The 24035-nt window shown below is 44.6% G+C and overlaps 1 protein-coding gene across 12 annotated transcripts in view; it reads right to left on the bottom strand.

Annotated features, from left to right (window-relative positions):
* Positions 1 to 24035, bottom strand: part of LOC129816698 (dedicator of cytokinesis protein 9-like) — a 196685-nt gene that overhangs the window by 80473 nt on the left and 92177 nt on the right. For all 12 annotated transcript variants that reach the window (XR_008753592.1, XM_055871481.1, XM_055871486.1 and 9 more), the window contains exons 2-7: positions 22924 to 23040; positions 14073 to 14162; positions 11014 to 11096; positions 10245 to 10314; positions 2282 to 2377; positions 1854 to 1988 (exon numbers count right to left, since the gene is read on the bottom strand). Coding sequence is in view for 11 of the 12 variants with exons in the window: in XM_055871481.1 (XP_055727456.1) it covers positions 1854 to 1988; positions 2282 to 2377; positions 10245 to 10314; positions 11014 to 11096; positions 14073 to 14162; positions 22924 to 23040 (591 nt within the window). In the remaining variant the exon portion in view is untranslated. The remainder of the gene's footprint in view (positions 1 to 1853; positions 1989 to 2281; positions 2378 to 10244; positions 10315 to 11013; positions 11097 to 14072; positions 14163 to 22923; positions 23041 to 24035) is intronic.

Below are 24035 nucleotides of genomic sequence, written 5' to 3'. Positions count from 1 at the left end.
CAATGTCCACAGAGGACCTTTGAGCTCTGTCAGAGTGACCGTCGGGTTCTTGGTCACCTCCATGACCAAGGGCCTTCTCCCCTGATTGCTCAGTTTGGCCGGGCGGCCAGCTCTAGGAATAGTTTGGGTGGTTCCAAACTTTTTCCATTTAAGAATGATGGAGGCCACTGTGTTCTTGGGGAACTTCAGTGCTGCAGACATTTTTTGGAACCCTTCCCCAGATCTGTGCCTCGACACAATCCTGTCTCTGAGCTCTACAGACAATTCCTTCGAACTCATGGCTTAGTTTTTGCTCCGACATGTACTGTCAACGGTGGGACCTTATATAGACAGATGTATGCCTTTCCAAATCATGTCCAATCAATTTAGTTTACCACAGGTGGACTCCAACCAAGTTGTAGAAACATCTTAAGGATGATCAATGGAAACAGGATGCATCTGAGCTCAATTTGAAGTCTCATAGCAAAGCGTATGAATACTTATGTAAATAAGGTATTTCAGTTTTTTGTGTGTAAAACATTAGAAAAAAATTATATAAACCTGTTTTTGCTTTGTCCTTATGGGGTATTTAATCCATTTTAGAATGAGGCTGTAATGTAACAAAATGTGGAAAAAGGGAAGGGGTCTGAATATTTTACCAATCCACTCAAGGGACCGCCCAACCACGCCATCCACTCCATACCAAGTACACACTCCCACTCGTCTTCACTGGCAGAAATAAAAGCCACTTCTGTAGGGCAAGAGACAAGAGACGCCCTGGCCGAGCTCTCAACTCCACACTGATGACTCCTTTTAATTAATGTGAGCTGAATGCTTGGTCAGTAAAAACACAACCTTTACATCCATCTGTGTGTAGAAGACAGATAATTAATGTGAGCTGAATGCTTGGTCAGTAAAAACACGACTTTTACATCCATCTGTGTGTAGAAGACAGATAATTCATGTGAGCTGAATGCTTGGTCAGTAAAAACACGACTTTTACATCCATCTGTGTGTAGAAGACAGATAATTCATGTGAGCAGCTGAATGCTTGGTCAGTAAAAACACGACTTTTACATCCATCTGTGTGTAGAAGACAGATAATTCATGTGAGCTGAATGCTTGGTCAGTAAAAACATGACTTTTACATCCATCTGTGTGTAGAAGACAGATAATTAATGTGAGCTGAATGCTTGGTCAGTAAAAACACAACCTTTACATCCATCTGTGTGTAGAAGACAGATAATTAATGTGAGCTGAATGCTTGGTCAGTAAAAACATGACTTTTACATCCATCTGTGTGTAGAAGACAGATAATTAATGTGAGCTGAATGCTTGGTCAGTAAAAACACAACCTTTACATCCATCTGTGTGTAGAAGACAGATAATTCATGTGAGCTGAATGCTTGGTCAGTAAAAACACGACCTTTACATCCATCTGTGTGTAGAAGACAGATAATTAATGTGAGCTGAATGCTTGGTCAGTAAAAACATGACTTGTACATCCATCTGTGTGTAGAAGACAGATAATGATGCTTCAAGCCTGTGTTGGGACTGGGAGATGTGCGCCTGCTAGCTATAGTATGTGGTATTAATTGCTGGCCTGCTGCAAAGTGCATGGTAGTAAATGGGGATTGGGGAAGGGTCCCAGCAGCGATACAGACAGAAACATTTCCTCATTGATGCTCTGTTGTTAGCTTTAACTTGTCCTGAGTTCTACTGATCATATAAGATTTTACACAGGTACATATATTCTAGAAAGTAACCTCTTTGGAAAGGAAGCATGTCCGTCTAGATGACCTGAACTCATCCCATATAACGTTAACAATTATGGTGTCAAAGCACATTGCCAGATACAAAGTTCACAATATCACCTGAACAACCCCCATACATGAGTCCAGGAAGATGGTTCCTTTGGGTTCTTTGGAGATCTTCTCATCCTTGTAGAAGTTCAGGTTGTAAGAGCCATCACCCAGCTGGGTTAGGTGGAAATACCTCCTCTTGAAAGACTGGAAAGTACAGTAAAACAATAACAATCCCATTTCTATTATTAGAGAACAAGAGGCACAATTTGGGCTCAGATAATTGCCCCAGCATGGTTAGGAGGAAGTCAACACCATTAGTATTTCACAAAATCCATCAGTTTGTCTGATAAATGGTGTTGATGAAAATCTAGCTTCCTCCTTCTGTCACTGGAGACACGAGAACGGACTATTGCTCCTCCCTATACATCTGGTACACCGTGTAAAAACCATTCCTCACAGAGACAGCTAGTGTCATCATCCTCATTAGGATCACTCACCCTCATGGTGACACTGATGGCACTGTTCATGTTGCCTTTGTACAGCCAGCCATGCTTGGTGATCCCTCCTTTCTGGGAACCTAGGGAGGTTGTGTCCTGGAAGAGACATGGAAATGGGCTGACACACTCAAGACAACACACATACAGTACACAATGACATACACTGCACCACATCAACACATTACTGTGCTCACTCTCTGCCAAACTGTGCAACTCCCCTTGATCCTGTGGCTGATATAAATGTCAGTATAGGAGACATGGAGGATGAGATGAGAAAAACCTCCGTTTGATGTACACTCTTAGAAAAAAGGGTTCCGAAAGAGTTCTTCGCCTGTCCCCCTAGGATAACCCTTTTTGGTTCCAAGTAGAACCTTTTTTGGTTACAGGTAGAACACTTTTGGGTTCCATGTAAAACCCTATGTGGAAAGGAACCAAAAAGGGTTCTTCAAAGGGTTCTACTATTGGTATAGCTGAAGAACCATTTTAGGTTCTAGATAGCACCTTTTTTCTAAGAGTGTAGGTCTATTTGATTCCAAACAAGCAGCCAGCATATTCAACAAACCTCCACTATGAACCCAAATAAACAGCCCCTCTCCATGGCTTCTGCACTGAGACGTGACCATATCATCCCAGTTCTTAGGTATACCATGAAAGCATCCAATCCATTGGCAAAGGGCACATATGACGAAAACACATGGCTACCATCTCTATTCCATGAAGACTTCCATAGACGTAATGATCTGTGTAAATAAGTCAATTAGGAGAGTAGTAAGGGTAGAGGGGACAGGGCACCAGCCCCTGGCCTGGTCTCCATCAGGTCCTCATGATCAGAACACATGCCCAGAGTGTTTAAGCCTCTTCTCTTTGACATACTACAGAGTTAAAACCCAATGTTCCAGATACTTTTAGAAACTGACAATAATGATTAATAATAATAATAATAATAATAATTAATATGACTTTGTATGACATGATTCCTATTCTCTTTCTCATCCAATAAAATGTATTTAAAGGTGTTGGCAGAGCATATCATCGACTCATCTGAGGAGGGTCTGGAAACGTTCAGGGCCTGCTTCCAGTCATCCCCCTCTGGCCAGAAGACACCAGTCCCCAGAGGACCCGACATTTTACTTGTGTTTACTTTCAGTGAACCCCAAAGCTCCGCAAATGTTGCCTGGCAACACCCAAACAACCAGATGAACAAAACTGTTGCATCAATCAACCATAGATGCAATACACTGAATATTTCCATAATCATTTACACATTCGACCATAAACGTTTTACCCCTCCCTGCCTGTGGTAAAGCTATTGTCTTTAAATACATGAACAGACATGGGGCTGGGGTTTCTCTGTGTGTGAGTGAGTGAGTGAGTGAGTGAGTGAGTGAGTGAGTGAGTGAGTGAGTGAGTGAGGATTTATTTGGGGATTTCAGGAGAAAAGGGTCACTTTCTTAACTATCATCTGCTCAGCCCACTTCCTGCAAGAGACTGCTGAGGGGTCTATAGATGGGACACTCTCGGCTGCTGGGCCTGGGAACATTCTCTTACAGTGGTGTAGGAGAGAGGTGAGGTGAAGGGTGAGCTGGGAGGAGTCTTGTTATCAGATCTAATGCCCCTCCCCTGTTAGACCTAATGCCCCTCCCCCTGTAAGAGCTAATGCCCCTCCCCTGTCAGATCTAATGCCCCTCCCCTGTCAGACCTAATGCCCATCCCCTGTCAGATCTAATGCCCATCCCCTGTCAGATCTAATGCCCCTCCCCTGTCAGATCTAATGCCCCTCCCCTGTCAGATCTAATGCCCCTCCCCTGTCAGATCTAATGCCCCTCCCCTGTCAGATCTAATGCCCCTCCCCTGTCAGATCTAATGCCCCTCCCCTGTCAGATCTAATGCTCCTCCCCTGTCAGATCTAATGCCCCCCCCCCCCCCGTCAGATCTAATGCACCTCCCCTGTCAGATCTAATGCTCCTCCCCTGTCAGATCTAATGCCCCCCCCCCTCCCCCCTGTCAGACCTAATGCCCCTCCCCTGTCAGATCTAATGCCCCTCCCCTGTCAGATCTAATGCCCCCCCCCCCCCTGTCAGATCTAATGCCCCCCCCCCCCCCCTGTCAGATCTAATGCCCCCCCCCCTGTCAGACCTAATGCCCCTCCCCTGTCAGATCTAATGCCCCTCCCCTGTCAGATCTAATGCCCCTCCCCTGTCAGATCCAATGCTCCTCCCCTGTCAGATCTAATGCCCTCCCCTGTCAGATCTAATGCCCCTCCCCTGTCAGATCTAATACCCCTCCCCTGTCAGACCTAATGCCCCTCCCCTGTCAGACCTAATGCCCCTCTCCTGTCAGACCTAATGCCCCTCTCCTGTCAGACCTAATGCCCCTCTCCTGTCAGACCTAATGCCCCTCCCCTGTCAGACCTAATGCCCCTCCCCTGTCAGACCTAATGCCCCTCCCCTGTCAGATCTAATGCCCCTCCCCTGTCAGACCTAATGCCCCTCCCCTGTCAGATCTAATGCCCCTCCCCTGTCAGACCTAATGCCCCTCCCCTGTCAGACCTAATGCCCCTCCCCTGTCAGATCTAATGCTCCTCCCCTGTCAGATCTAATGCCCCTCCCCTGTCAGATCTAATGCCCCTCCCCTGTCAGATCTGATGCCCCTCCCCTGTCAGATCTAATGCCCCTCCCCTGTCAGATCTAATGCTCCTCCCCTGTCAGATCTAATGCCCCTCCCCTGTCAGATCTAATGCCCCTCCCCCGTCAGATCTGATGCCCCTCCCCTGTCAGATCTAATGCCCCTCCCCTGTCAAATCTAATGCCCTCCCCTGTCAGATCTAATGCTCCTCCCCTGTCAGATCTAATGCCCTCCCCTGTCAGACCTAATGCCCCTCCACTGTCAGACCTAATGCCCCTCCCCTGTCAGATCTAATACCCCTCCCCTATGCCCCTCCCCTGTCAGATCTAATGCCCCTCCCCTGTCAGACCTAATGCCCCTCCCCTGTCAGACCTAATGCCCCTCTCCTGTCAGACCTAATGCCCCTCCCCTGTCAGATCTAATGCCCCTCCCCTGTCAGACCTAATGCTCCTCCCCTGTCAGATATAATGCCCTCTCCTGTCAGACCTAATGCCAAGCAGACCAAGCAGACCAGGCAGACCAGGCAGACCAAGCAGACCAGGCAGACCAGGCAGACCAAGCAGACCAGGCAGACCAGGCAGACCAAGCAGACCAGGCAGACCAGGCAGACCAGGCGGGCCAGGCAGACCAGGCAGACCAGGCAGACCAGGCGGGCCAGGCGGGCCAGGCGGGCCAGGCAGACTAAGCAGACCAGGCAGACCAAGCAGACCAGGCAGACCAAGCAGACCAGGCAGACCAGGCAGACCAAGCAGACCAGGCAGACCAGGCGGGCTAGGCAGACCAAGCAGACCAGGCAGACCAAGCAGACCAAGCAGACCAGGCAGACCAGGCAGACCAGGCAGACCAGGCAGACCAAGCAGACCAGGCAGGCCAGGCAGGCCAGGCAGACCAAGCAGACCAGGCAGACCAGGCAGGCCAGGCAGGCCAGGCAGACCAAGCAGACCAGGCAGACCAGGCAGAACAGGCAGAACAGGCAGACCAGGCAGACCAAGCAGACCAGGCAGACCAGGCAGACCAAGCAGACCAAGCAGACCAGGCAGACCAGGCAGACCAGGCAGACCAGGCAGACCAGGCAGGGGTTTGGGGTTTGAGAAATCAATGAAAGAAGTGCATTTTTTTCCTTTGCTGTTAACTTTCTCGAAATCTAAAAGCACCACAACATTATATCAAAAGAGTGCCTTTGATTTGATGGGCTGCACATGCACAGTTCAGCGCGGGACAACCGTTAGACCCGATTACGTGTTTCTGAACATGAACTTAGCTAGCCAACGTCGCCATGACATCGCCATGACATCGCATGATCGGGGATTCCTATTGGAGAAGCAGGTTCTGCCTATCTTCATACTGTACTGTGTTTGACTACGGGGTTCAGTGGTCAGGCGCTGACCTCTGGTGACCTGGGCTAGTCTCTCGGCTCAACAAACCATTTGCCTAAATAAGTGAATAAGGTTACTCAAGTCTCGATAAATATGACTCTAAAGACCTGTAGGGGGCATTGTCTGACACGAAATAAAGGAGACATAATTCACACGTATGTGACAGATGCAAATGTCAACATGACCCTAGCAGTTGAAGAGATGCAAGTATAACATCGGTGTTATCAAACAGCCTGGGACTGCCTCAGGTCACGCTCTGCAGAACACCATCCCTCTGAGGGTTCTACAGGCATCCGTGATTCAGCCTCTCTTCAGAGTTGGCTTGAACACAGGTGACTCCATAGCCTCCCTCGTGTGCACTGACTCCCTGTCTCACAAGCCATTTCAAGGCCAACAAAGACTAATTTACACTGTTCACAGCAGAATCAGACATTTCTATGGTTCACAGACCAAAGGGTTCTAGCTACGGTTTCACAGTTGTATAAATCAGGCAGTCACTAAATGTAAAATAATTTGAAAAAAAAGAAAAAAAGAAAACCTGAGACCATTTGAGAGGTGGCCATTTAACCAAAATCCTGCAGCTAATTACCCTTTATACTTTAGACATAACACGTGCTATTTAGACATAACATGTGCTATTTAGACATAACATGTGCTATTTAGACATAACATGTGCTATTTAGACATAACATGCTAGTTAGACATAACATGTGCTAGTTAGACATAACATGTGCTATTTAGACGTAACATGTGCTATTTAGACGTAACATGTGCTATTTAGACATAACATGTGCTATTTAGACATAACATGTGCTATTTAGACATGACATGCTATTTAGACATAATATTTTTTATTTTTTATTTAACCTTTATTTAACCAGGTAGGCTAGTTGAGAACAAGTTCTCATTTACAACTGCGACCTGGCCAAGATAAAGCATAGCAGTGTGAACAGACAACAACACAGAGTTACACATGGAGTAAACAATAAACAAGTCAATAACACAGTAGGAAAAAAAAAATGAGTCTATATACATTGTGTGCAAAGGGCATGAGGAGGTAGGCAATAAATAGGCCATAGGAGCGAATAATTACAATTTAGCAGATTAACACTGGAGTGATAAATCATCAGATGATCATGTGCAAGTAGAGATACTGGTGTGCAAAAGAGCAGAAAAAATAATAAATAAAAACAGTAAGGGGATGAGGTAGGTAAATTGGGTGGGCTGTTTACAGATGGACTATGTACAGCTGCAGCGATCGGTTAGCTGCTCAGATAGCAGATGTTTAAAGTTGGTGAGGGAAATAAAAGTCTCCAACTTCAGTGATTTTTGTAATTCGTTCCAGTCAATATAAGCTATTTAGACACACCATGTGTTATTTAGACACAACAGGTGCTATTTAGACACAAAATGTACTATTTAGGCACAATATGTGCTGTTTAGACACAGCAATCTTTCATATTTTGCCGGAGACATTTAACAACTGTGATTGGACCAGGAAAGCCAAATCAGTCGTAGTCTGAATGAAAACCTGAAATAGGATCTGATGCTTGTGAGACTCAGAAGGGGTGTTCTTCTAGGTGATACAGGTTTCTAGGAGTAAAGAGTTTAGATACCGGGGCCTTCTGGCAGTGTAGAAAGCTGCTGGACTGTCTTAGAGGAGCATGAACATTTCATTAATTTCTGTCTGTCTGTCTGTCTGTCTGTCTGTCTGTCTGTCTGTCTGTCTGTCTGTCTGTCTGTCTGTCTGTCTGTCTGTCTGTCTGTCTGTCTGTCTGTCTGTCTGTCTGTCTGTCTGTCTGTCTGTCTGTCTGTCTGTCTGTCTGTCTGTCTGTCTGTCTGTCTGTCTGTCTGTCTGTCTGTCTGTCTGTCTGTCTGTCTGTCTGTCTGTCTGTCTGTCTGTCTGTCTGTCTGTCTGTCTGTCTGTCTGTCTGTCTGTCTGTCTGTCTGTCTGTCTGTCTGTCTGTCTGTCTGTCTGTCTGTCTGTCTGTCTGTCTGTCTGTCTGTCTGTCTGTCTGTCTGTCTGTCTGTCTGTCTGTCTGTCTGTCTGTCTGTCTGTCTGTCTGTCTGTCTGTCTGTCTGTCTGTCTGTCTGTCTGTCTGTCTGTCTGTCTGTCTGTCTGTCTGTCTGTCTGTCTGTCTGTCTGTCTGTCTGTCTGTCTGTCTGTCTGTCTGTCTGTCTGTCTGTCTGTCTGTCTGTCTGTCTGTCTGTCTGTCTGTCTGTCTGTCTGTCTGTCTGTCTGTCTGTCTGTCTGTCTGTCTGTCTGTCTGTCTGTCTGTCTGTCTGTCTGTCTGTCTGTCTGTCTGTCTGTCTGTCTGTCTGTCTGTCTGTCTGTCTGTCTGTCTGTCTGTCTGTCTGTCTGTCTGTCTGTCTGTCTGTCTGTCTGTCTGTCTGTCTGTCTGTCTGTCTGTCTGTCTGTCTGTCTGTCTGTCTGTCTGTCTGTCTGTCTGTCTGTCTGTCTGTCTGTCTGTCTGTCTGTCTGTCTGTCTGTCTGTCTGTCTGTCTGTCTGTCTGTCTGTCTGTCTGTCTGTCTGTCTGTCTGTCTGTCTGTCTGTCTGTCTGTCTGTCTGTCTGTCTGTCTGTCTGTCTGTCTGTCTGTCTGTCTGTCTGTCTGTCTGTCTGTCTGTCTGTCTGTCTGTCTGTCTGTCTGTCTGTCTGTCTGTCTGTCTGTCTGTCTGTCTGTCTGTCTGTCTGTCTGTCTGTCTGTCTGTCTGTCTGTCTGTCTGTCTGTCTGTCTGTCTGTCTGTCTGTCTGTCTGTCTGTCTGTCTGTCTGTCTGTCTGTCTGTCTGTCTGTCTGTCTGTCTGTCTGTCTGTCTGTCTGTCTGTCTGTCTGTCTGTCTGTCTGTCTGTCTGTCTGTCTGTCTGTCTGTCTGTCTGTCTGTCTGTCTGTCTGTCTGTCTGTCTGTCTGTCTGTCTGTCTGTCTGTCTGTCTGTCTGTCTGTCTGTCTGTCTGTCTGTCTGTCTGTCTGTCTGTCTGTCTGTCTGTCTGTCTGTCTGTCTGTCTGTCTGTCTGTCTGTCTGTCTGTCTGTCTGTCTGTCTGTCTGTCTGTCTGTCTGTCTGTCTGTCTGTCTGTCTGTCTGTCTGTCTGTCTGTCTGTCTGTCTGTCTGTCTGTCTGTCTGTCTGTCTGTCTGTCTGTCTGTCTGTCTGTCTGTCTGTCTGTCTGTCTGTCTGTCTGTCTGTCTGTCTGTCTGTCTGTCTGTCTGTCTGTCTGTCTGTCTGTCTGTCTGTCTGTCTGTCTGTCTGTCTGTCTGTCTGTCTGTCTGTCTGTCTGTCTGTCTGTCTGTCTGTCTGTCTGTCTGTCTGTCTGTCTGTCTGTCTGTCTGTCTGTCTGTCTGTCTGTCTGTCTGTCTGTCTGTCTGTCTGTCTGTCTGTCTGTCTGTCTGTCTGTCTGTCTGTCTGTCTGTCTGTCTGTCTGTCTGTCTGTCTGTCTGTCTGTCTGTCTGTCTGTCTGTCTGTCTGTCTGTCTGTCTGTCTGTCTGTCTGTCTGTCTGTCTGTCTGTCTGTCTGTCTGTCTGTCTGTCTGTCTGTCTGTCTGTCTGTCTGTCTGTCTGTCTGTCTGTCTGTCTGTCTGTCTGTCTGTCTGTCTGTCTGTCTGTCTGTCTGTCTGTCTGTCTGTCTGTCTGTCTGTCTGTCTGTCTGTCTGTCTGTCTGTCTGTCTGTCTGTCTGTCTGCCTGCCTGTCTGTCTGTCTGCCTGCCTGCCTGCCTGCCTGCCTGCCTGCCTGCCTGCCTGCCTGCCTGCCTGCCTGCCTGCCTGCCTGCCTGCCTGCCTGCCTGCCTGCCTGCCTGCCTGCCTGCCTGGAGGATTATTTGATTTTAAATTATTTGTACATGGAGCATGTGGGCAAGGCTGAGGGTCAAGAGTTGAGGTAAAAACTTAAGATCTGTGTGCTGATAGGAATAAACAAGTGGCTTAGCTAAATAGTTTGTTATTTGTAACTTTCTACAGACATTCACTTACCTCATCTTTATCGACATCTTCATCAACCTCAAAAACGTGGACAGCCAGTTTGTCTGGTCTGGACACTTTGCTGTAAAACACAAGGACATGGATAAAGTATGATTTGATCTTATCTATCAGAGGTCAGAGGTCATTCATTATCTATCAGAGGTCATTGATTGTTATAAGAAATGAAACCGAATGTAATGTACTTTACAAGTCCCACTTACATAGGAACCTTGAACTAATTCAACCCAGGAAAACCACTGTAAAAATTAGTGTCATGCCATATTTTATTGTTTCAATTTCCCTCCCTGGACACTGAATGGTGACATCAATGGCAAGTCTCAAGGTTGGGGCAGCTTCGTTTTATGTCCAAATTCCACAACGATGACACCGGAAACCATATTCCTGGAACTAATGAGACACTCTTAGAACCGGGGTTAGTTTCCACACAGACTAAATCCCACTGCTCCAGGAATAACCTGAGTTTGGCTTGAACAGGAAGTATCCATTGTTATTGCTGGTTAAAACATAAAACCTGCATTTCCTTGTAGGGTATCCATGCCAAAATCTCCTCACCAATCAGCAACTAAGGCTGAGAAGATTACAGACAGCCTGACCCTGTCTGACACCTGTGTGTGTGCGTGTTTCTGTGTGCGTGCATTTTAGTGTGAATTCTTAGCACAAAGAGGGTAGCTGTACTAACTTGCCCAGGAGGAAATCACCACTTGGTTACATGATATACAACACTGCACTGTCAAGACACCGTTCTGAACAACAGGCTTACTTTGGAAGCTGCCGAAAGTCCCCAGAGTAGTCCTCATACTTGTAATTAACGACATGCCAGTCAGTGTTGTAGGTCTTGATGCACTGAAATAAAGAGAGAGAGAAAAATCAACGGCTTTCATGTGTAAATCAAGACACAGTTTCAATGTTTAGTCTAAAGAAACCAGAAACATTCATACAAGCACACAACAACCAATATGTGTTAACCGAACTAAGTCTTCTTCTTCCCACGTAACACAAAACAAAGGAGATGATCGTGGACTTCAGGAAACAGCAGAGGGAGCACCCCCCTATCCACATCGAAGGGACAGTAGTGGAGAGGGTAGAAAGTTTTAAGTTCCTTGGCGTACACATCACGGACAAACTAAATTGGTCCACCCACACAGACAGCGTTGTGAAGAAGGCGCAGCAGCGCCTCTTCAACCTCAGGAGGCTGAAGAAATTCGGCTTGTCACCAAAAGCACTCACAAACTTCTACAGATGCACAATCGAGAGCATCCTGTCGGGCTGTATCACCGCCTGGTACGGCAACTGCTCCGCCCACAACCGTAAGGCTCTCCAGAGGGTAGTGAGGTCTGCACAACGCATCACCGGGGGAAAACTACCTGCCCTCCAGGACACCTACACCACCCGATGTCACAGGAAGGCCATAAAGATCATCAAGGACAACCACTCGAGCCCCTGCCTGTTCACCCCCGTTATCCAGAAGGCGAGGTCAGTACAGGTGCATCAAAGCAGGGACCAAGAGACTGAAAAACAGCTTCTATCTCAAGGCCATCAGACTGTTAAACAGCCACCACTAACATCGAGTGGCTGCTGCCATACGTGTAAAAAATGTATCACTAGCCACTTTAAACAATGACACTTCATATAATGTTTACATACCCTACATTACGCATCTCATGTGTATATACTGTACTCTATACCACCTACTGCATCTTGCAATCTTTATGTAATACATGTATCACTAGCCATTTTAAACAATGGCACTTTTATGTTTACATACCCTACATTACTCATCTCATATGTATATACTGTACTCAATACCATCTACTGCATCTTGCCTATGCCGTTCTGTGCCATCACTCATTCATATATCTTTATGTACATATTCTTCTTCCCTTTACACTTGTGTGTATAAGGTAGCTGTTGTGAAATTTTTAGGTTAGATTACTCGTTGGTTATTACTACATTGTCGGAACTAGAAGCACAAGCATTTCGCTACACTCGCATTAACATCTGCTAACCATGTGTATGTGACAAATAAGTGGTCTAGGGCACTGCATCGCAGTGCTTGCTGCGCCACCAGAGTCTCTGGGTTCGCGCCCAGGCTCTGTCGCAGCCGGCCGCAACCGGGAGGTCCGTGGGGGGACGCACAATTGGCATAGCGTCGTCCGGGTTAGGGAGGGTTTGGCCGGTAGGGATATCCTTGTCTCAGTATGTAAAATGTAATAAAAAAATGTATGCACTCTACTGTAAGTCGCTCTGGATAAGAGCGTCTGCTAAATGACTCAAATGTAAAATGCAAATAACATTTGATTTGATTAACAGGAATGCAGATAGTTGGCAGAAAAGAGTAGATCAGTAGTAGTTCAGTGTTCAGTAGTTCAGTGTTCAGTAGTTCAGTAGATCAGCGTTCAGTGTTCTGTAGTTCAGTGTTCAGTAGTTCAGTGTTCAGTAGTTCAGTGTTCAGTAGTTCAGCAGCCACTTCCTCATCCGCCTACACATTTAGTACTTGATGACTAAAAAGTTCATATTTAAAAAGTCTGGGATTAAGTAAAATTTTGAGACTTTGTCTAATCTCACATCCTAGATATGAGTTTAGTTATTTTACCTAAATGCTTGGAGACTTTGTCTAATCTCACATCCTAGATATGAGTTTAGTTATTTTACCTAAATGCTTGGAGACTTTGTCTCATCTCACATCCTAGATATCAGTTTAGTTATTTTACCTAAATGCTTGGAGACTTTTTCTGGTGATTAAAATGGTAGAGTTTTTTGGTTGAGTCAAATCTTGCAATGAGAAAAGGAAATATTTTATGATGATAACAGTATGACAGAAATCTGAATTATGACACATCCATAGTTTTATCTGAGAACAGATATGTAGGCTATGTGTGACATTTTCAATGTATATAGTTCGGTCCTGGACTAATCAGGTTCTGTACTATGCATTATGTCATGTTTCATGTGAACCCCAGGAAGAGTAGCTGATGCTTTTGTAGCGGCTAATGGGGATCCTAATAAATATCAAAGATCAAAATACTTCAGCTTTGTTAGGGGAGCCTGGCTGTCCAGTAAGGAGGAGTTCATAGCCCAATACAAAGGTCGCTGTAAGGTATCCCATCTACTGTTAGTCCAGAGCAGGTGCGTTTAAGGCGTGTGTTTGACACTTCACCCCAGACTTCTTGTGTCAGGTGAACTGTTGTTCACTCACCTTTGGTCTAATAATTCAGAACAGAATGGACAGTAAGCCTGACTATATTCTGATTTCAAGATCAAGTTCAATACCACTTAGTTGCAGAAGGCATTTACCGGGCTTGGTACAGGGAGGCACTACTGTTAACAGAGCTCTGAGAGAATGAAGACCAGACGTTTTGAGAAGAACAATCCATTTACCTTGGAACTGGATTCCGTTCATCAGTTTTTTGGTCTCCTGGCCTGAACAGATGTTATTGAAGAGAATGAAAATACTCCTATTGGCTGGATGGCTTCCAGTAACGGCCCATAATTCCTACGCCTGTCTGTACTGAACAATAAAACACCATTGTGTAACAAAGTATGTGCTAAGTGAAATAGAAGTTCGGTTCGGCTGGACACATTCAATAAACAATGGGGAAATCATCACAGACCCTAAAGTCTGTGCGGCACAGTGTGTTTCCATATCTATTGATCTCGTACAGGCCGCCATCTACATAAATGAGAGGTCAGAAGCTGGCTGAAGACTGACTCTAATGTCTGTATTTAATATGGCTGCATGGTGAAAGTAATGGCACATCTCAATGCCAACACCTAACTGTCAATAAAACCACTGTGATTATTGCACTCGTAGGATCTTACCTCTTGGACAAACAGACTCTGCGCCTCCTTCTCAGCGTTCTCAGGCACTGTGGGGTAGACAGTTCTTCCTTGGCGTCTCTGAGTCGAAATCTGTAGACGGAAAACAGTTTTATTTATTAAATCAAGTTCATGCCAGGCTCTGGTTAAATTATGAGACTGGATGAGCGTAGAGTGATGCTCTGAAAATTAACCCAAAACGGTAAATCACGACAGATTAAAAAAAAGACAGCTATACAAGACATCCTTCGGGAATGACAACACAGATTCCTAACATGTTTTTTTCTCAGTACTACAGTATGTGGACCTGGTTTACTAAACGCTCCGGGAAAATATTGTTTCATGCTAGAGAATGGTCTCAGGTCTGTGGAGGTTCTAGAGGGCAGAGGGGGAGGCAGGGCCAGAATGGGATGCTCCTCTCCTACACATTGTTGAGCTCCAGGCCGGGGCTAGGGAACCACTTACAGACAGACACACCCAGGGCCTCAGCCTGGTTCTCAGCCACCCAGCCCAGCCATGGGGCTCCCTCCCTCCCTGACGAGCTGGGGCCGTATTCACAAAACATTCCTTATGAAAAAACGTAAGAGGTTTCTTTAGGAAAATAATAAGTTCATAAGATAGTTCGTAAATGCAGTTCCTCTAAATGTTCTTAGGAACTTCGTAAATATTTTTCTTAAGAACTTCGTAAATATCTTCTTATGTGTCATTGACATTAGTGACATGCTTGAAACCAATAAATAAGCTTACGTGACAGGGATGATAGGATTTGGTTATTTCATTATTTTTCACACATTATAGCCATCAGATTAGCTATATCAAAATAAAGGAAAAGGTTGCTGTTGGGGAGACTGAATAACTGCTGGGTCACTGCAGACACCAATAAGAGAGGATGGGTGAGAGTGGCCGTGTCTGTCTCTGCCGCCGGGGGTATAGCAAGGGACAGTGACGGCGTAAAAAAGAAGTGGTCCGACATCAAGGCGGCTGCTAAGAAGAAGGGAGCGTAGAGACCATTCATGTGGACCAGCTGGAGGAGAAGGTGTCGTCCATGATAGGAGAGATGGTGGTAGAGGGACTGCGCAACCGGTAAGTTAGGTAGCTACGTTAGCTAGCTAACATGTATCGACATTATAGCCAACAACATAGCTAACGACGTTACGCGTTACCTAAGTTAGCCAAGTTATTTTTTTGCAAATTGATGAGATAGCGTTAGCTATTTAACACTTATAGAATATTGTAATACGTTGTTAATTACTAGCTAGCTAGATAATGTGTGTATAATTTGTTTTCTTGCTGTATTTAAATATCCGGTAGCCAACTGTGTCTGTGGCGCTAGAAAACGTTCATGTTTACAGGCGTATCCATTCGTCTCAGGACACGGGTTTAGCTGTCCTAAAGGTAAGTACATTTCCAAGAAGAAATCCTAAAACATTATTTTCAAGAATTCCATTTGTTCTTAACTTTTTTTCTTAGGAAGAAACATAGAAAAACTTTAAGAACATTTCCAATAACTTTATTGAGGAATAGCAACTTTGCTTAACTTTCTTCATAAGTCTATAATTAAAGAAAAAAATTGCAGTTAAGAAGAAATGTCTTCTTAAGATGATTTTGTGAATCCGGCCCCTGTACTTTTGCACACACTGTATATAGACTTTATCTGTTGTGTTATTGACTGTACCTTTGTTTATTCCATGTGTGTAACTCTGTTTTGTTATATGTGTCGAACGGCTTTGCTTTATCTTGGCCAGGTCGCAGTTGTAAATGAGAACTTGTTCTCAACTGGCCTACCTGGTTAAATAAAAAAGGTGAAATAAAAAATAAAATAAAAAACTCTGTGTCTCAACACCTCCACTACCTTTCTCCTGCTCTCTCTCTCTAATGGCTGTTTCCTTCAGCTGGTGGTGGGTGTTGGACTGACGGAATGACGCAACACAGATACACCTAGTAGTATCTACAGTATCAACATAATACCACTAGAATAACTAGGAACTCAGTGCTTTCAACATGCCAGTCCTCACAGAAAATATCTTGACACGTTCAACCCTCATCACAAGGCCTCTAACCTAACTACACAGAACCTACTCAGTAGGACTTCATTTTCAGTAAGACCGTTTTTCACTAAGACAGATACATTTTGAGAATTAATTACTGTATATGTGGGACTCATTTTTAGATATGAGTAATGTCTTGACGTGCAGGAGGATTTATGAAAGTCAACTACTGTTTGGAGATCCCTGCTGTTGTTCTTCATTCTTAACAGCACCTTTTCATCCCAGTTAGTAGCCTAGTTTTGAGTTCCCATTGGAGACCTGTCTGACACGTCTCACTAAAAAGGAGATTCCCCCTGATAATAACTGTTCAACAGAGTGTTTCGTACCCCTATCCTCTCTAGATGTTTACTCCATGGTGATTCCTTAAGCAGAAACCTTTAAAGTAGGAGATATGAAGAAAAAAAGCACCACTACAGAGGATGCAGCAGAGTACAGTTACCCCACATTGGTGAGAGAGAAACAAACTACAGCAAATACTTTTTTCTTTATTTTACTAGGCAAATTCTTATGTTCAATGACAGCCTAGGAACAGTGGGTTAACTGCCTTGTTCAGGCGCAGAACAACAGATTTTTACCTTGTCGGCTCGGGGATTTGATCTTGCAACCTTGCTGTTAGTAGTCCACTAGGCTAACTGCAAGAATAACAAACATTAACTTCCTCACCTACCTCAAATCCTTTTAAAGCCAAACTGGACATAGTTCAAAGGAGAACCGTGACAGAGATGTGTCTGTGGTCCCTGACTTATGGTAAAGCATACAGTATTTTCAAGATTGGGGCAATGGGACAGTGGTGAGGTAAGCAATCCAACACAGCTGTAGATTTCCTGTTCATGCAGCTTTTGCTGAGCAACTTAACCAATAGGTCTGCTTTCGTCATTATCTCTGAACTCCAGCAGACACATTTTCATGATTTGTCCAGCATGCAGGGCAAAGTAGCTCTCCAATTAAACTTGAATTGAGTCACAGACTGTGAAATGAGACACAAAAGCCAGAGCAGGCCAATACAGATGTCATTTTCTATTCGCAATGCCCAAACAAAGGATGGAAAATAGACATTCAAAATGATAGACCAAACCTCACCCCAAGGCTAATCAATGCTAGACCAAACCTCTCCCCAAGGCTAATCAATGCTAGACCAAACCTCACCCCAAGGCTAATCAATGCTAGACCAAACCTCACCCCAAGGCTAATCAATACTAGACCAAACATCACCCCAATGCTAATCAATACTAGACCAAACATCACCCCAAGGCTAATCAATGCTTGACCAAACCTCACCCCAAGGCTAATCAATACTAGACCAAACCTCACCCCAAGGCTAATCAATACTAGACCACACCTCACCCCAAGGCTAATCAATGCTAGACCAAACCTCACCCCAAGGCTAATCAATGCTAGACCAAACCTCACCCCACAGCTAATCAATGCTAGACCAAACCTCACCCCAAGGCTAATCAATACTAGACCAAACATCACCCCAAGGTGCAGTACCACTAAAAGAAAGAGAATAGCTCTATCTCATATTTTCTTGCTAAAATGATTTCCTTGTGAATCAGTGGGATATTATTATGCACTGTACAGATTTGGTCTTTGAGCCTAACGACGGGTCTATAGGTCCTTTCAGGTAACTAACCTAACGTACAGGAGTGCAGGGTTACAGTCAGTGACTGTGGTTGATGTGAATAGTTAGCGCTAGTAAATAGTTAGTTAGTAGTTAGTGCTAGTAAAGCCTAGCCCTCTGCTGCCTGCCAAAAATACAATTAATAAGTTATGGGACGAGTGAGGTTGCCTCACAATTTTACCATAGAGAGTCACCAAATCAGTTTTGACATTGCTGGCGTAATGTACTGTAATGTTTCATTGTCCATCATGTTTATTTTTTCGTGACAATTCCTCAGAAACAAAGCTGCTCATGAATAGTAGTGCATTTGTGTCATCAGCAGAGGACTAGATCTGATTCAGTGATTGACTACGTCATTAGAATTTCCATTTGGTTAGGCGACAATCACCATAAGCATTCAATCATGTACGACAACTGCAATGAGGACCGTATTAAGGTCCTATTTGTGAGACAGAGTCCCCTCCTCCACTTCCACTCCCCAGCCCCAAGTTTCATGCTGGGAGATGGTAATCTCTCCATGATCTAACCAGCAAAAACAAATGGACGAGTAGGCTGGAGGAGGCCAGAGGGAGTCAGGAAGTGGACAAGAGGAAGCACAGGGGATATTTGTCTCTATGGAGCACAGTGGAGATCTCTAGTGAAAAGACCAGCATGAGATCCAGCTACACCCAGCATGGAGCCACTAGCACGTCGTCCCTCACAACACTTTGCTGAACGTCCTGGGGTCAATCACTGATGATACATATTGTAGGTCTGCTACTACAGAGGAATCTCCCATATGTACTTCTCCGGAAATTACTATTACACTTCTCCTTATCTCCTGTTCCCCTCAGGTCTCTCTCTGAACCCTAGTACTTGAAGACATACGAAGAGTTGTATTAGAACCATCGTGCCATGCTGAAATGGCTCCAATAGGGAGAAAGAGGAAGGGGATGAATAAGAATAGGAAGAAGAGGATGAGGAAGAGGATGAATAGGAAGAGGATGAATAGGAAGAAGAGGATGAGGAAGAGGATGAATAGGAAGAGGATGAATAGGAAGTGGAAGGTGAGGAATATGAAGAGGAGGAAGAGGATGAATAAGAAGAGGATGAATAAGAAGAGGATGAATAGGACGATGAGGAAGCGGAAGATGAGGAAGAGGCGGAATAGGAGGAGGAAGATGAATAGTAGTAATCCCAAACAAATTCCCTAAGAAGGCACGTTGACTAAACCTGGAGGAACCAGTGGTTGGCTCTCCTATCGCCAGGCTGATCAAGTCCAGATGGAGACAACGTAAACACAGTCTCACCATTTATTTTCTTAAATATTTAAGTCTCTGTTCGCTCTGAAATTATAATTTAATAACAACCTCCAATGGGGGGAGGGGAGGGGGGGGGGGGGGGGCAGGGTAGAGAAACCTGACAGTAGGTCCTTAGCTGAGGCAGTGTCTGCCAACAGAAGATTTACACACCAGACAAGAACAGCCCACAGACTAGCAGTGTGATCAGATGAGCTCAGCTGGATCTGGACTGGATTTATAGGCTCCGATCACTTCACAGTTATCAGTGTCTGGGAGTTTTATAACACTGAATCCCCCTATACCTGCCTATAATACTGAATCCCCCCTTTACCTGCCTATAACACTGAATCCCCCTATACCTGCCTATAATACTGAATCCCCTTTACCTGCCTATAACACTGAATCCCCCTATACCTGCCTATAACACTGAATCCCCCATATACCTACCTATAATACTGAATGACCCCTTAACATGCTTATAATACTGAATGCCCACAATTGAAAGGTCCTGACATACTGCCGGATAAAACGCTTGAATAAAGAAGAATAAAGGTTTAGAGAGTCATCTGACCTAAACAAATGTTGGGGCTCAGTCAAGATGTCTTCAGATGTCATCACCTGTCACTCCCTTCACAACACGCCGCTTGTAGTGTACGGCATGCAGGACTCGTATGTCATGGCCAGAGCAGAGAGTTCCACTGTTGACTGAGGAATTGGATAGCTTGATAGTCCATGAGTAAGCGCCAGTAAGTATTTGTCACGCCCTGACCTTAGAGAGCCTTTTTATTTCTCTATTTGGTTAGGTCAGGGTGTGATTAGGGTGGGCATTCTAGTTTTTCTATTTCTTTGTTGGCCGGGTATGATTCCCAATCAGAGGCAGCTGTCTATTGTTGTCTCTGATTGGGGATCACACTTAGGCAGCCTTTTTTCCACCTTAGTTTGTGGGATCTTGTTTTTGTACTGTTGCTTTCCAGCCCTACAGAACGGTGTGTTTTGTTTTGAATTTGTTTTTTTGGTGTCATCAATAAAAGAAAGATGTACGCCTACCACGCTGCACCTTGGTCCGATCCTCCATCAACGAGTGTAACAGTGTTCTTATTTTCTGGCCATAAAGCAAAAAAACTGTTAACCCGCTGAATAAATCTAGGAAATTGAGCCTTTCCTTTCAAATGTTTATTTTTCAACATAGCTATATCCTGCGGAAAATATCTAAAAACCATTATGGCTTCTGAAACAAAAGAACCTTCTCAATAGACGAGAGAGAAAAAATATCCGTTGGATCGTGAGACAGTGAGGAAGGGTCATGCTTTGCTGATACAGGATGTCATTCCTGTCACTGTTAAGAGCATTTTCCAAAGAGGTCTCACTTCCTGAAGCGCTTCTGCCAGGCCAGATTCCCATTTCATAATGTGTCGTGTAGAGATGGAAAGTTTTAGAGGGTGACATCGGCTAAGTCCTGCTGAATGGGGCTAGAGATAGGCCTAGCCCTTCCTTACACTATCACAACAAAACAGATGACCCCTGACCTCTAAAGCGTGAAGCAGGGATGTAAACGTAAGGTAAGCCTCTGTGAATGACCTCACCGTACTCTCGCAACATGGGCCTGGCTGGGCCGCACTGAAATAGCATGAAATCACAATAAACACGACAACCAAAACATGCATGTGGGAGGCAGAAAGGACTGATGGATGATGGCTGGATGATGACTCTATGCACATAGTACTCGGTGGATTCTCCATCCAGTGGCAGGACGGGACGGCGGCTTCGGGAAGTCGAAAGGAGGTAGAGTGCGTTTGTTCATACATAACAACTGGTGTGCTGCTTCAAGTGTGAAGACATTCTCGTGCTTTTATTCACCTGATATAGAATACCTCATGGTAAGCTGCAGACCCCTTTATCAACCAAGAGAGTTCTCATCCATAATTATCACGACTGTCCACGACTGTACATCCCTCCATAAGCCAACACCACTCTTGCACTCAATGAACTGTGTGGGGTCATAAACAAACAACCTCCCACTTGGACAAGAGGGGAAATAACTGTGTGTGAATTCTGTTCATAGACTACAGTTCAGCGTTCAACACCATAGTCCCCTCCAAGCTCATCACCAAGCTATGGACCCTGGGACTGAACCTCTGCCTTCATGTACATATCTACCTCAAATACCTTGTACCCCTGCACATTGATCTGGTACTGGTACTCCCTGTATATAGCTCCACATTGATATGATACTGGTACTCCCTGTATATAGCTCCACATTGATCTGGTACTCCCTGTGTATAGCTCCACATTGATCTGGTACTGGTACTCCCTGTATATAGCTCCACATTGATCTGGTACTGGTACTCCCTGTATATAGCTCCACATTGAATTGGTACTGGTACTCCCTGTATATAGCTCCACATTGATCTGGTACTGGTACTCCCTGTATATAGCAGCACGTTACCATTTTGTTTTTAAACTGCATCGTTGGGAAGGGCTCGTAAAGCAAGCATTTCAGGGAAAAGTCTACACCAGTTGTATTCGGCGCATGTCACAAATACAATTTTATTTGATGTTGATAGATTACATTAAATTGATAGCAATTATGCAACATGGTAGACAATAATGGAAACTATCAAGATCTTATCAACATTGACAGATTGTTTACCGTCAGCAATAAATTATATCCATCCTTACCTCACTGACTACTCGGGACAGTTATTCCTTACTCGGGACAGTTATTCCTTACTCGGGACGGTTATTCCTTACTCGGGACGGTTATTCCTTACTCGGGACGGTTATTCCTTACTCGGGACGGTTATTCCTTACTCGGGACGGTTATTCCTTACTCGGGACAGTTATTCCTTACTCGGGACAGTTATTCCTTACTCGGGACAGTTATTCCTTACTCGGGACAGTTATTCCTTACTCGGGACAGTTATTCCTTACTCGGGACGGTTATTCCTTACTCGGGACGGTTATTCCTTACTCGGGACGGTTATTCCTTACTCGGGACGGTTATTCCTTACTCGGGACGGTTATTCCTTACTCGGGACGGTTATTCCTTACTCGGGACGGTTATTCCTTACTCGGGACAGTTATTCCTTACTCGGGACAGTTATTCCTTACTCGGGACAGTTATTCCTTACGCGGGACAGTTATTCCTTACGCGGGACAGTTATTCCTTACTCGGGACAGTTATTCCTTACTCGGGACAGTTATTCCTTACTCGGGACAGTTATTCCTTACTCGGGACAGTTATTCCTTACTCGGGACAGTTATTCCTTACTCGGGACAGTTATTCCTTACTCGGGACAGTTATTCTGTAGCAGTCTAGTCAAATGGTGTTCTATTCTGTCTGGCAATCTCTGAGCCCTGCTCAAAAACAGCGGACTATATAAGGAATATCAAAGCAAATTTTATTTGTCACATGTGCCGAATACAACAGGTGTAGGTAGACCTTACAGTGAAATGCTTACTTACAATCCCCTTAACCAACAACGCAGTTCAAGAAAAAGAGTTAAGAAATACAATTATTTATTTTTTTAAACAATAAATAAGTAACACAATAAAATAACAATAATAAGGCTATATACAGGGGGTACCGGTACCGAGTCAATATGCGGGGGGGGGGGGGGGTACAGGTTAGTCGAGGTAATTGAGGTCATTTGTACATGTAGGTTATGCATAGATAATAGACAGCGAGTAGCAGCAGTGTAAAAACAAGGGAGGGAGGTCATTGTAAATAGTCTGGGTGGTCATTTGATTCATTGTTCAGCAGTCTTATGGCTTGGGGATAAAACTTGTTAAGGAGCCTTTTGGACCTGGACTTGGCTCCGGTACCGCTAGGATGCCATGCGGGACACACTAATGGTATCTGAGCCTGGTTCTGGTGCCAGGTCAGAAGGCCAGAGGTGACTCACCTGGAAGTCCTCCTGGGGGAACTGTAGCATGTCCCGGAGGACATCACTGAGAATCTGGGTCTTCCTCTGGACAAGAACAGTCTCATAGTCCAGCGGTTCGATAACTTTGGGCTTCACCTGGGGAACACATAGACACAACATGCTGATAATATACAGGTATTTACATAGACAACATGCTGATAATATACAGGTATTTACACAGACAACATGCTGATAATATACAGGTATTTACATAGACAACATGCTGATAATATACAGGTATTTACACAGACAACATGTGGTTAATATACAGGTATTTACACAGACAACATGCTGATAATATAGAGGTATTTACACAGACAACATGCTGATAATATACAGGTATTTACATAGACAACATGCTGATAATATACAGGTATTTACACAGACAACATGTTGATAATATACAGGTATTTACACAGACAACATGTTGATAATATACAGGTATTTACATAGACAACATGCTGATAATATACAGGTATTTACACAGACAACATGCTGATAATATACAGGTATTTACACAGACAACATGTTGATAATATACAGGTATTTACACAGACAACATGTTGATAATATACAGGTATTTACACAGACAACATGCTGATAATATACAGGTATTTACACAGACAACATGCTGATAATATACAGGTATTTACACAGACAACATGCTGATAATATAGAGGTATTTACACAGACAACATGCTGATAATATACAGGTATTTACACAGACAACATGTTGATAATATACAGGTATTTACACAGAGACCATGCTGTTTTCATAGCCGACCAGAGGAGTGCTTTGAAAAGGTGGATATCTCTTTTAGGGAGGACTTTCTCAACTCTAACACACAACATAAAGATGGCGGAGTATCACTGTGGACTTCAAAAGGAGAGCTAAGAAGTGAACTTGGGCCTTGGTCAAAAGTAATACATTTGGGACGCAGTCAGTATTGTAAGTTGAGCTCAGAGAATCTGTAGCTGCTGGGGCCCTTCTCACATATGCTATCTGTTAGCCCCCCCGCGACAACCCTACGAGGGCTGCAGCCTGCAGCCGCCCACAGAGAACACATCCGCCTTTACTAGCTCCCTGATGG

This window comes from Salvelinus fontinalis, chromosome 19 (assembly GCF_029448725.1).
Source record: "Salvelinus fontinalis isolate EN_2023a chromosome 19, ASM2944872v1, whole genome shotgun sequence".
NCBI classification, from domain to species: Eukaryota; Metazoa; Chordata; class Actinopteri; order Salmoniformes; family Salmonidae; genus Salvelinus; species Salvelinus fontinalis.
This window is presented reverse-complemented; position numbering and strand designations above follow the sequence as displayed.